This window comes from Xiphophorus couchianus, chromosome 4, assembly GCF_001444195.1.
Source record: "Xiphophorus couchianus chromosome 4, X_couchianus-1.0, whole genome shotgun sequence".
NCBI classification, from domain to species: domain Eukaryota; kingdom Metazoa; phylum Chordata; class Actinopteri; order Cyprinodontiformes; family Poeciliidae; genus Xiphophorus; species Xiphophorus couchianus.
Window position 1 is genome coordinate 12,237,816 of NC_040231.1, and position 13,116 is coordinate 12,250,931.

The 13,116-nt window shown below is 36.1% G+C and overlaps 1 protein-coding gene across 3 annotated transcripts; it reads left to right on the forward strand.

The window, feature by feature from the left end:
- The first annotated feature begins 447 nt into the window (after nt 1-447).
- LOC114142991 (saccharopine dehydrogenase-like oxidoreductase) lies at nt 448-12,914 on the forward strand. Of its 3 annotated transcripts, XM_028014664.1 has the most exons (14): nt 448-561; nt 1,386-1,598; nt 4,663-4,775; nt 6,645-6,725; nt 8,413-8,542; nt 8,748-8,797; nt 8,943-9,073; nt 9,747-9,864; nt 10,859-10,978; nt 11,061-11,117; nt 11,206-11,317; nt 11,412-11,493; nt 11,904-12,007; nt 12,144-12,914. In XM_028014664.1, the coding sequence occupies exons 1-13, from the start codon at nt 510-512 to the stop codon at nt 11,992-11,994; spliced, it is 1,350 nt and encodes a 449-aa protein (XP_027870465.1). In that variant the 5' UTR covers nt 448-509; the 3' UTR covers nt 11,995-12,007; nt 12,144-12,914. The 3 variants fall into 3 exon arrangements, with proteins under 3 accessions (XP_027870465.1, XP_027870464.1, XP_027870466.1); XM_028014663.1 differs by having other exon boundaries at nt 449-561; nt 11,904-12,405; XM_028014665.1 differs by lacking the exon at nt 448-561 and having other exon boundaries at nt 1,267-1,598; nt 11,904-12,405.
- The last annotated feature ends 202 nt before the right edge of the window (nt 12,915-13,116 follow it).

Here is a 13,116-nt window from a genome sequence, read left to right on the forward strand (position 1 = left end):
TGCTAACACTGTACTTGACTTGACCTTATTCTGTCTGTGGCAAGACATAAATTCTCTTAGTTACTTATAGACGCGAATAATAAAAAATAAAATTATTTTAATGTACGGTAGTCATTTTACTTCCTAGCATCATCTCGTGTAATTACATATAGCTACTTAATAACATGGGAAATCAGTTTAATGAGTTCGAAGTCAGCATGTATTATTCAATGAGGCATGCCATGAAAACATTTACATTATTTTTATGTTTCTTCAATGTTCACTCAAATGGTTTAATCTGCACAGAAAATACAATAGACCCATTAAACCTAGTAGAGCAGTTTCACTCTGACGCCATTCAGTCAAATACTGTACATTTTATAGTGGAAATAAGTTACATTAATAAGTTGGTAAATAAGTTCATCATATAGTTCGAAAATTGTAGCGTGAGCGCTCTAAGCGGCAGACTATCTTTGACGTATTTCTCCGGTAACCTTGTCAACAGGAATTTAAGAGAAAGTAAACAGTTGATGAACACAATAAACGCACTGTATACGCTTTGCAGCAGGGAAAACCACATTTGTAAGTATTTATATGTTTGGTAAACATTTATATGTTAGCTTGATAAAATCCAGAGCAACTCACATAATGTTTTAGTGTAGCATTAAGATATACTGTATGTATCAGCTATTAATGTATTTTTCTTTCCGTTGTATTTCAGTTATTTAAAAAAAAAATCTTTTGAACATGCGAACTCCATGCAGAAAGAGTCAAACCCAGAACTTTTTGCTTCATGGCAGAGTTTCCATCTGCGCCACTCTGTAGCCCTAAATTCAATATATTCCCTGGTACTATCAATGGCATATTTAAATAATCATAAATAAATGCTTAAAGGTAATTTAAAAATGAAATATATATAATGATGGCTGGCAATCTTAAAATACTTAAAGATATATTTAAGGAGCATGAAATAAATAGAAGAGCTATTGTTTTTTTTCGAAGCAACATGCCACTTACAACATGGCGGAGAGGTTGACGTACGATCCTGTCGTTGACAGGGCGTCACATGTTTACAAACACCAATCAGAAGCCTGAGGAAGTCGTTCCGCTAACATAATATGAATGTTGGAAATTTTTAAAAAAGCAAGACGGATTTTGATCAAATGTATGATTCGTTAGAAAAATAAACATGTGATATATAATGCAAAAATATGACACGTTTTCTTTATATGAAACCTCTTTGTCATGCGCGTGGCTGTTGCACATTTCTGTTAGCATATTAGCATAGTTTGGCTACGGAAGTAGACAAAGCAGCGCTGTGAAAAGCGCAGCGGGCAGCTCAGCCCCCTTCATTGTGACAGTCAGTGTGTAAAGGTGTCGCAGTAAGATTCTTCTGTTTGTCTGAGTGTCTGCTGGTACCATGGCGCGGGTAGAGACAACCTCCAGCAGGCCGTACCATCTGGTCGTCTTCGGAGCCTCCGGCTTCACGGGGCAGTTTGTGGTGGAGGAGGTTGCCCGGACGGCGTCCGAGGGACCCAAGGGGAGCCTGAAGTGGGCCGTGGCTGGCAGGAGCAAGCAGAAACTGGAAAAAGTTCTGGAGCAGGCCGCTGGAGTCCTCAGTATGTATCCGATTAGTCACATTAGTTGTGCAGATTGTTTCTAATGCAGCAGCAGGTATGACTATTAGGTAAATTTGTTAATTTTTAGACAAAGAGAAGGTATTCTAGTTGGTGTGGAAGGCTTGATTCAGAGATGTTGCTTAACTCAAGGTGATGAAGCAATTCATGCAGATTGAACAGTTGGACATGACTTTGACCCTGTTACAAACTGCATTAAAATGGACGCATGAAATAAATGTCGTAATAATATGTTTATTGAGCATTAGACTCAACTTTAAACATGCACATGTGAGATAAAGCAAAACAAAACAGCATTATTCTCTTATACAAAATAATCTACACTTTATGTCCCTGATTACAATCGTGTTAAAAATTAATATCTGAGAGTTTATTTTTAACTGGCTGTAATTTTAATTTCTAAACTGATGATACCTTTTTTATTCTGTTCATTGGCTAGTAATTTTTTTTATGTTACACTTTTTCCTGATCGCAAATTATTCCAAAAATATCTGACTTCACAATAATGTAGAGTATTTATACACAGGTTGATGTTTTCAAGCCTTCATTTCTATTATAATGACAATAACTTGCAGATAATTAATATTTAGTGTTCAGAAGATAGAATACTTCATTAGGAGAATATTTATCTACCAACATGCTCATGCATTCCTTTAGCTTTTCAATTGCTAATCAATTGAAAATCATTACAACTCAAAATTCCAGTAAGAAATCAGTTACTAAGTTGTTATATTTTTCATTTTCAACAAAGACAGGAATCATTTTAATGCAATTATGACATGGAATAATGTCAACCAGACTGATGGAAAATCCAGTCCAGTTGCAAATCGGGAGCAGGAGCTATTAATTTGTCATCCTGGTAACAAAAGTTTCCAGAGGATTGGAGGGTAATTCTCTGGTCTCCTCCTCTTCGACAGCTGAGGGGACATACCAGCTGCTAATGCACCGGCCTGTCCCACCGCAGTTATCTAGTTGGAAGAAAAATGTGTCCTTTGCCTTGCAGACGCCTCAGACTGCTACTGAAGCATATTTGTAATAACTGGCATAACTGTTACTACGGTAACTCCTTCAATGGCTTCATCCAGAACATTAGATCCGACTCATTAATCATCTGTGCTGTTTCTCTTTTATTTACATTGTATTTATTTTCAAACTGAAACAGAACGGACTGAAAAGCAGCTTTAATGATTCATGCTTTTGTTGTTTTGTTCTCACTAAGTTTAAGGAATCTGACAGTCAAGCCTTCACAGAATGTTTCTGTAATTCAGTCAGTTGCATTTCGCCTCACGTCTTTTAGGTTTACCTGCTTTGGGTTCGTATTTAAATGTAAATTTTGCCTTTTTATTGGACCAGGTGAATCGATCTCTGAATGTGATCGAAGGCCCACATCTTTATTAGTCCTTTGTTTATTTTCTGAGCTGGTCAATTAAGCTTTAATTTGAATTTATTGTAATGGTATGAAAACTTATATTATAGGGTGTCATAATCTATGCATGGGGGTTGCTTTCCATGTTATAAAACATTCATTCATTCATTTGTCGAAATGTTAAAATTTACTAGATTTGTTAATTGTAATTTGTAAATTAATTTCCAAATTAGTTTTGCATGTTTTCAGCATGTAGTAAGATATATTTTTTTTATATTTTGTATAATTTTTGAGCAATGTTTTGAAAACCTACATATCTTTTTTAAGAGCCATTTTGACAGGAAAGATTTGCTTTAATTCAGGATACTAAAAAAATATAATTATTCCACTGCGCTCCTCTTGCCTAAAAAAATCTAAATGTTAAGCGAAGGACCAGATTATTTACAAACATGGTTATGTGTTTTAACTGTTTTATTTCTAATTAATTTCACGAATAAAACTTGCAGCTACTGGAAATCCAAAATTCAGTTCTTCACAGTATTTGAATGTTTTAAAAAAGAAATGCAGGTTGGTTGTAAAATATGTCCATGTTCTGTACAGTATGATGTTTATAAGATGACATTCCTAACATAAATTTTGATTTATGTTAATCATAATTGTTTTTTTATAAAGTCAGGTTCATTTGTTTTAATCCACAGAGAAATACTCGATGTTTAAGCTGAGTAATTCACTTTTCCCTGGCAGTGAGCGGATCATTTTAAACATAATTATATTAGATTAGATGCCCTTCACTTCCTATTTTCCTCCACTTTCTTCAACTAACAGCGGAGCAATATGCTCTCGTAGTTTCACAAACTGAACTGAAAATATGTAAAATATCAGCTCAAAATCAAAAAGCATTAGAAAAACCCTACAGGAATACTGAAAAAAAACTTAACAGTATGACCGAAAAAGATTAAAAAGTGGCAGAGCGCCACTGAAGGAGAGTTTTTAAAGAGTTGTTTGAGTATTTTTCACATTAGATTCAGTGTTTTAAATTCGTCTTCTACAGTCTTGTTCTTTTACTTTTTTATTTTGAATCCCTGTCCAGAAATGTTGTCTTGGACAAAACATTTGTATTTTATTTACCAAAAACAAGAAAGAGCAAGAAGAAGATTCATCAGAGGGTTGGATGACAGCGACTTAAAGTTTTATCATAGTATTTTATAACACTGTTGTTATAACGATAAGAAGTATTTATTACTTATTTTTTAGGTGACTGAATATGCTTCTTTACTCCACTCACAAAAAGAAGTGTGAGTCACTGAACTGCTCACAGGAAATGTATTTAATCATATTTTTCAAATTTATTGATATTTATTGAAATGAAAAAGAAATGGGAGGGGGTTTCGTAAAATTAACAATACAGACAGCTTTGGAGGATTTTAAACATCATTAATTGAAATTTATATAAATCAAAATTCTTAAGAAACTTTTCACGATAAATAATAAACGATACAATAAATACTCATCCTTAATTCATAACAAACAATGTTTATTTGTCTACACACAGTAAGGTTGTTGTTTTTTTCGCCCATTGTTCTTACAACTTTTGTCCAAACGGCCAGATAAACGTTGATGTTTGGTTTTTATTCTAAATCCAAGTGTTGCTCCGTCGTTCAGGTGTGTTTCTGTTCACAGGTAAGCCTGAGCTCCGGACAGAGGTGGACGTGATCGTGGCGGACGTAGGCGAACCCGACTCCCTCGCAGCCATGTGCAAGCAGGCCGTGATCGTTTTGAACTGTGTCGGCCCGGTAAGCATTCGATTCCACAGAAATGTTGTTGTGTTTGTTCGTTTCAGAGAATTTAATTCTTAACATCACTTTGTCGCTCGGCTCTGACATGTTGGCATCTCCTCTTGGCATAAGTGTAGCGCTTCATCTTGCCCTCCTGCTTTCTGTTTTCCTCTGTCGCTGTGGCGTCGCATGCACAGAGGGAACACAGAGCAGCCTGCACTGGCAAGGAGAGACACTGACTGCAGCACACAATCAGCTTCATTGTGAAACAGCCAGAGTCATTTTTACAGTAGCAGTTTTGTGTTTTACACCAAGATGGACGCAGCTGGCTCAGACTCCGGCAACACACTGAAATCAAAAAGAATTCATCTTCTACAATGAGCCTAAATTTTATCACATTTTTATTCCCTAGAGAAAAAAAGTCATATTATATTTTTAAATTTATTTGGAGACTGTGGTTTCCAAAGAACTAGGAGTGTTTGTTGGTAGGACTGAAACTTGTTATTCAAGTTAGTCAGTCCAGCTGGATTTAAACCAGATATTTATCACTTCAGAAGGCTCCAAACATCCCATAATAATCAGATTATTAATTTGTCACCCTGACTACAACACTGTTCAAACACAGTTAATGTTGTGTTTAGTTTAATTTAAAACCATTTTTATTGTTAAAACATTTATTGAAAATAGAAATAAATCTTGTGAATACTCTTAGTATTCAGTGATGTCTTAGATCATCTTTGTTACTAGAGCTGGAGCTGTTTGTCAAAGTTTTATATAATTCAATTAGTTTTATATAATTCATGATTAATCTGATTAATCGATATATTCAAATAACATCAACTAATTTAGTAAGCGATTAATCGTTAACTGGAGTATACAGACTCAAAACGAGCCCATTTTGCTGAAAGAACACAGTCAGAGCAGTAATTAAAATAAAACTACACAAAAATACATACAGTTTGCGTTTAAGATGCGAAAAAGACTTTGTCTATAAATATGTTTAACCCAGAACTCCTCCAGGTTTAGCTTCACCTGCTTCAACTTCAGTTAAAAATATTCTATTACACACCTTTTGCTATCTGAAATGTTTATTTTCTTTTCTAAAAATTGAATTTAATTATTTATTAGCATCTTTTAATGCATTTCTAATACTTTATTTAATAAAGACCTAAATGCTTTAATGAAAAATGGGCAGAAAAGTGCCAGTTAATTGTCCAACAATTGATAGATTAACTGATTATTAGAGTAATTGTTAGTTACAGCCCTAAACTCTAATGTAAAATATTTAAAGTGTCTCCATGTATCAGTTTTAAATGTGGAAAATGACATTCAGCAGCTGTAAATCCTTTGTTGAGTTGTATGCATTTTGGTATTTAAATAAAATATAAAAGCCATTAAAGAGATTTCTAACAACTTTAAATTAACTCACAGAACTAACCCGGTCAATGACCTGAAAAGTTTTATTACATCTGCTGATGGTTCTGATAGATGCTGGTGCTAAAGTTCACTGTCTACAGTCGGTGCATGTAAGAAAATAAGTTAAATGAATGAATGATTTATTCAATTAAATTTATTTCTATTATGATAATCTACAAAAAAAAAGTTATCTAAAGGCACTTAAATAATCTATTTATAAACAAGTCAGTCCAGTTATATAGTCAATGCAGGTTAAGAAAAGGACAAAACTAAAGAGAATCTCATGAAGAAAGAAATGTTGGAATAGAAACTTTATATTGAATTTTAATTGGGGTGTTAGTCAACACTAATTGTTTCTTACCTACAAGGAAAGGCTTTTATTTCTAGATTAGCCCAGTTGTACCAGGTAAAGAGGGACTAAAGTGTGTCAGAAGGGTGTGGATGAGGTTCTGTCTGTCTTTGTGTTCACAGTACCGGTTCTTTGGCGAGCCCGTGGTCAGAGCCTGCGTGGAGAACGGAGCGCACCACATCGACATCTCTGGAGAGCCGCAGGTTAGCGCAACGCCGCCACGCCTCCCTGAAAATCGTTAATCTCATGCTGCGTGTAGATTAGGGATGTCCAAAGTGTGGCGCATGGGCCCTTTGTGGCCCTTGAAATAATTTTGTGTGGCCCCTGACTGTGGAGGAGGAAAGGTGCAAATTCGGACCCTTTTGTATTTGTTTAAGGATGAGATTTCTGTGGCGAGTTTATATGTTTTTAAACTGAATTTTATTGTCTTTATTACTGTTTTTTTCTGTGACTTTTTACCCATCCATTATGTCCAGCTGAACACAGCAAAGTTTTTTTTTTTAAAAAAAGCTCATTTTATAGACCAATAAAATAGAAAATAATTGACCCAAAAAGTTTAAATACCGCAAACGTCATACTAATGTTAGTTTCATCAAAATATTACTTGATTAATTTATTGTTTTGCAAGTAAACGAGAAATGATTCACAATAATATTAGTTTTGTGTTTTTGACTGGAGAGAAAAAGTAAATTTTGGTCCCTGAAGATTTTCAAGTCATGGGATGTTAGCTCTTATGCGATTCAAAAAGTTTGGTGTAGATATTAGCTACTGATTGTTCAAACATTTTTTTTACACAATTTTCAAAAAATGATTGGAGATTAACTTTTTAAAAATCAAATTAAGCGAGGCCTTCATGCTGAAACGTGCTGTCCTGTAGATGTCCTGACATCCATCTTTGAAGCTGTTTGTTTGGATTAAATTGGAGACACGCTGATTCTCATGCGGCAGCTGGTTAGGATGAAATTATTTCTAACTCGTCCACATGACAGCAGCTGCTCTCTGCCTGTTGGACAGGGTTCAACACGTCCTGCTGACACGGAAGCTAATTTAAGGTTTCTCTCTTTTGATTCCTGAAATCTTCTCCATTACTAAACTAAATCTGTGTTTAACTTTTTTTTAAAAATGCAACCTCTCATGCAAATTTCACATTTTGCTCATTTTATTTTACTTCCATTTGGGCCTCAGCTCTTTGTAAAAACAGCGCAAGCACATAAAAAAAAAGTATCAAGCAGTTTTTATAGTAATAAGTTAATGTCTGGAAAAGGAGCCGTTTCAGAAACCTTCCAAATATCAAGTCACAATCAATGTGCGCTGCGCTGTTACCTAGCAACACAAGCCTAGCCCATCACCTTGCAACCCAAGTGGAGCTCCAGCATGTTTGGTCAGCTGGTTTTTACCGCTGTATTCGCTGTACAATGGCTGCTGGAAGAGACAAGTGTTTTGTTTTTGACTTGCCATCCAGAAACCACCCCAGCATTCTTGCTGGTTGTGCAGGAGGCTCCACTTCTGCTTTTCAAAGATGTACGGTTCTATAATCGTGCATTTGTTTGCAGCTATTCTTATGTGTGAGTGTAAATGTTGAGATGGGGGCGTGGCCAGCAGCAGTTTATTTGGATTTGAAGTGACAGGATGCCCTAAAATGAGCTCATTCTGCAAGGAGCTGAAAACGGGAAGAACTGAGCAGATGGAAATCTCATTATATAAGAATGATTTTGTACAAAAAATGTAATAAACATGTTTTTTATAAACCTATCCGAACCTGTTCAAGGAAGCGTAAGAGCTCACCTTTAATATTCATTGTGTTTAAAAATATGTTAAATTAAATGCAGTATATGAGAATCACTGGAGTGTTTTTTGTGTGTTTTTCTTCTGGGTGTTTTTGTCGGACAGTTTTTGGAGGGCATGCAGCTGAACTACAGCAGCCAGGCGGCAGAGAAAGGCGTCTTCGTCATTGGAAGCTGTGGGTTTGACTCCATTCCTGCAGACATGGGCGTCATCTACACACGAGATCAGTTCAGGGGTAAGACTGGATATATTCATCTGAACAGATTCCGTAAATACATATTTAATCTAACCATTATCTTCTTGACTTAAAACAAACTCCTGTTTTCCAGAAATATTGTAAGTTGGTTTTGTTTTATATCAAGTGTACATAGATATTTGCACTAGAAGCTGTTTTTGCAGTTCTCACCATTAGCATTATGCTAACCTGTCTGTGTGAACAGGCACCCTGACTGCTGTGGAGAGCTTTCTGACTATCGGCATAGGACCTGAGGTACGTCAGATACTACACTACCCATACGTCTGTGTACTGAGCCAGCTTGTTGATTCAGTCTTTTTCTAATTTTCGTTGTCCTTGTTAGTGATATATCTGCCTAGCACTTCATCAGGACTTGTGTCTGTCTGTGTTCATCCGTCAGGGTGGGTGTATCCATGACGGGACTTGGCAGTCGGCCATCTTTGGCTTAGCCGACAGCCGGAATCTCCAGGGTCTAAGAAGGAAGTTTAACCACAAACCTCTCCCCACTGTTGGCCCCAAGCTGCGGCGCAGGTACAGTGGCTTCTATTTTATTCTCACCAAAATGTTATCCTCAGAAGAAAATACGGGGCAATGTTGGAAAAAAATATGTTAAAGATTGAAAAAGAGCTGAGACTGGGGCAGGAAAATGAGCCTAATCACACAACTAGAACTACAATGTTTTGGATCAAAGCATATTAATCTGCAAAAATGGCCCAGTCAAAGAAAATCTGTGCCAAAAAAATGAACATTTGTGTCCACAGATGCTCCCTATCTGAGCTGACTGAGTGTATCCAAACCTAGAAATGATTGTTTATTTCTCCAAACTGGTAGAAACTTTGACTGTCACATAAAATTCCTATAAAATCAAATAAAAAACTTTTAGGACTATTAAAAAACCTTAAAGAAACTCACCATTGAACTAGACATTTCTTTAGGTTAAATCTGTGTTGTTGTTAGCAGTAGCAGTGTTATTAACATATTCTCCTTTCTATAGCTGGACATGTAGAAGTACAAAAATGAATCTGATAAAGTGGCATTTTTCCACAACTGAGGTGATTCCCGGTTAGTTTTGAGTCTAAAACTGGTTATTTATTGAAATTGCAGGCATTCTGAGGACAAACAGGAGATCTGAAAAAAGCTATTTAATAATCCTTCTCAGTAAGTGTTCATAAAATGTGACTGTCACATTTCTGCATGTTTGCAGGGGAGCGCTGTTCTACAGTAATGAGATCCAGCAGTACGCGCTTCCCTTCATGGGTTCTGATCCGTCCGTGGTGAAAAGAACCCAGCGCTTCCTGGCAGAGGAACATCAAGCCACGCCGGTCGGTGCCACAACGCAGCGTTTTAATAAGGAAACTGGAAAATATCAGCCAATAAAACCTATTTTTACTAGTGATTCAATTCTTAACAGTAATAGTTATGTAAGATCTCTCCTCCACACTGCAAAGGAATTTCAAAACTAGTTCAACTTACTTGAATCAAACATTTTAAACTTGATTTAAGATCTTTTTACTTCTTAAGGACAAACCTTGACTTGTTTCAAGATATTCCACCTTGAACTATTAATTTAAAGTAGATCTGATGGCTGGAAAAAGTATCTCCATATATTAGTCAATACAAATAATTATTGATTAGTGTTGTGCTTTAAATATCTTTAATGCTACCAAACTGGTGGAGTGAGCTTTTATGTTTTATCCACAGTTTTTACTCCATGTCGTCGTTTAAACAGTTATGAGTCACAGTGGCGAAACTTTAAACTCCTGCTGCGGCAGTTACTCCTACATGCGGTTGCTAGGTAACCAAAGAGTGAGTGAGTGAGTTGCTAGGTAACCAAAGAGTGAGTGAGTTGATTCTACTCACTTTGCTTACCGGGCCATGAGAGGTTGAGAGGTTAAAAAGTCTTTCCTCTACATCCCCCAGAATGCCGTGCGGTGCTGGATCGGAGTCCAGTGAATATTTCATATATTGAACATCGGATTTTCTATCAGATGTATTATCTGTTGATATTGATCATGTATCTGTCGCAATATTTGATATTGATTTATTTTTCAACCCTAAGAACTGAAAATAAAACAAGCCACTCTTCACCTTAGAAACATTTTACTTGTTTTTAAAGATTTTAGTCCATCCCTGTTTCTTAAGTCAGCTTTGAAGCCCAAATATTTTATTTAATATAGACTGTTAAATTCCATAGGGGGCTGGATTTTGCTGAAATGACGGTATCTTTCATGTTAAACCCAAATGTTTAAAGTAATCAATGAGATTAGATAGTTTGAACTAAATATTTGAATGATTTCCTCCTGCTATAAATCCCAGGTCCAGTATGGAGCGTATGCTGGAGTTGGAGGTATTGGCAGCATCATCAAGCTGATGTTTGCTGGCATGATCTTCTGGTTGTTGGTCAAGTTCACTTGTGGACGCAACCTGCTCATGAAGGTAAACGAGGAAGATGCATTAAGCACCGTCTATGCAGTGTAACTCTGGTTTTTAAATCTAATTTGTTAATTTCTCTGTTTAGTATCCAGAGTTTTTCTCCTTTGGAATGTTCTCGAAAGCCGGACCAACCAGAAAGCAGGTAAAAACAATGAAGGATATCAGGATTAAACACCCATTTGCTTAAATATGCAAAACAAGACTCATTGAAATCAATATGTTTCTGTTAGATGGAGGGATCATCCTTCCAGTTATCCTTCTATGGCGAGGGTTACACAAGCGGTCAGGACCCTGCGCTGGGAAAACCTAACGCCAAGATCCGCACTCTAGTTCAGGGACCAGGTAACCACTGTAGAAAAAAAATCAAAATTCAGAAATGGAAATTAACTTGCAGTTAGTGAGTAAAGCTCATCTAATTAAATTTTTTATTACTCAGAGGTCGGATATGTGGCCACGCCCATTGCAATGGTGCAAGCTGCTCTCACGATTCTCAACGAACCGGCAGCTTTGCCCAAGAAGTGAGTTCCCACTCTAACACTAAACACACCACTGACTTTTAAATTCAGTTTGTCACTTGTACTTTCCATATAAACCTAATAATAACTAACACGATTAGCACATGTAGAGTACTAGATTTAGGTTTTTTAAGGGAGAAAGACTTGGATCTGCACCAAACCTGCAGCATATTTTTCACCCAAAGTCAAAACGTTTGCAGGATTTTGAGAAAATGTGGCTGTATTATATTACAACTAAAGCAAAAAAATATATGAGTGATGCTATAAAAGAGCATAACAGTTTTAATCAACCGGGATTTCACCACAAAAATAGCTTTATTTTTCTTCCAAGCATCATTTCAGAACACAAACCAGAAAATGTTTTAAACATTTTTGAATCTGTTTTTCAGTGAAACATGTTCTTGTTTTTCCAGGGGAGGAGTTTATTCTCCAGGAGCTGCTTTCGCCAAAACCACCCTCGTCGACCGCCTCAACAAACATGGCATCCAGTTCTCTGTCGTCTAACCCTGACATTTTTGTGAGCATTTACTAACACGCAAAACTATAACTGGGAAACTTTAAGCTTAAAAATATACTTTTTTTTGATTAAAACACTCTGGAAGCTTCAAATTTTGTTTTTGGTGATGTGTTCCACTTTTAATCCTTCGCTGCAGCCAGAACCTCTTCAGATTTTCCTTCAGTACTTCGAAGATTTTACTTGGAAACCGAGCACAATTGTTGCTGTGTTTCCTTGTCAAGGACACTAAAAGAAATGTTAAGTTTTGCATGGTTTTCCACTGACATGATTACTGATAATGGAAGTATTCAGGACAATTTTGTTCAGTTCATGCCTCTGGACACGGATAATAAAGAGAAAACTAACATTTTATGTATACTGTCACACAAATAATAAAAAGCATTTAACAGATAGTCAAAGGATGAACAGGTTTTCTGAATGTTGCACAGCTGTTTTTGACCAAAGCCCATCAAATCTTTCCACAAAACATGTTAAAGCTCCTCTACCTTCCAGTTTTTGCTCATAGTTTATGATCTATATGTACAAATAGAGGACTAATGAGGTAAAAGTAGGTGATAACTTGGATTACAGTTTAAAAGATTTACATGTTGAATGCTTTTTTCTTTCTAATTTCTTTGGTATAAAGCCATTAGGTGAGGGCAGAAGCTGCAACATTTGCATTTATTCATGTGATATTTCTTTAAAGTCATGAGTGGTCTGTCTAAGCTACCTGTTATTGGTTCAACAAACAGCTTGATGCTTGATGAAACTAAACTTTCTATGGTGTTTAGTTTGATAAATATTGCTCTGTACATGGAAATTACGATCAGAGCAATTCAATTGAGACCTCTTTGAGCATTGTGTGCATTGTTCAGGCTTTATTTTGCATCACTGTTTGCTTCATAAATAAAGATGTCTCCAGCAAAAATAAGAGGTCCTGTCTTTAATGCACACCATTACGTTAAAATAACAGTAAGTCTTCAGTTTCACTAATAATGGTGAAGATGATCCAGGTGCAACATAATGCTCCCACATTTTAGAATGACAATTTGTTAATTCTCAAAGGTAACATAAACAAACTCTGAAATTAGGAATATTAACCAACCCCCAAAGATATTTTTTATGTTTTA

Coding starts and splice junctions, on each gene's coding strand:
- LOC114142991 (XM_028014664.1), top strand. CDS start 510: ATGAACACAATAAACGCACTGTATACGCTTTGCAGCAGGGAAAACCAC. Junction 6,726..8,412: donor ACATCTCTGGAGAGCCGCAG/GTTAGCGCAACG, acceptor TTTGTCGGACAG/TTTTTGGAGGGCATGCAGCT. Junction 11,494..11,903: donor CCGGCAGCTTTGCCCAAGAA/GTGAGTTCCCAC, acceptor TTGTTTTTCCAG/GGGAGGAGTTTATTCTCCAG.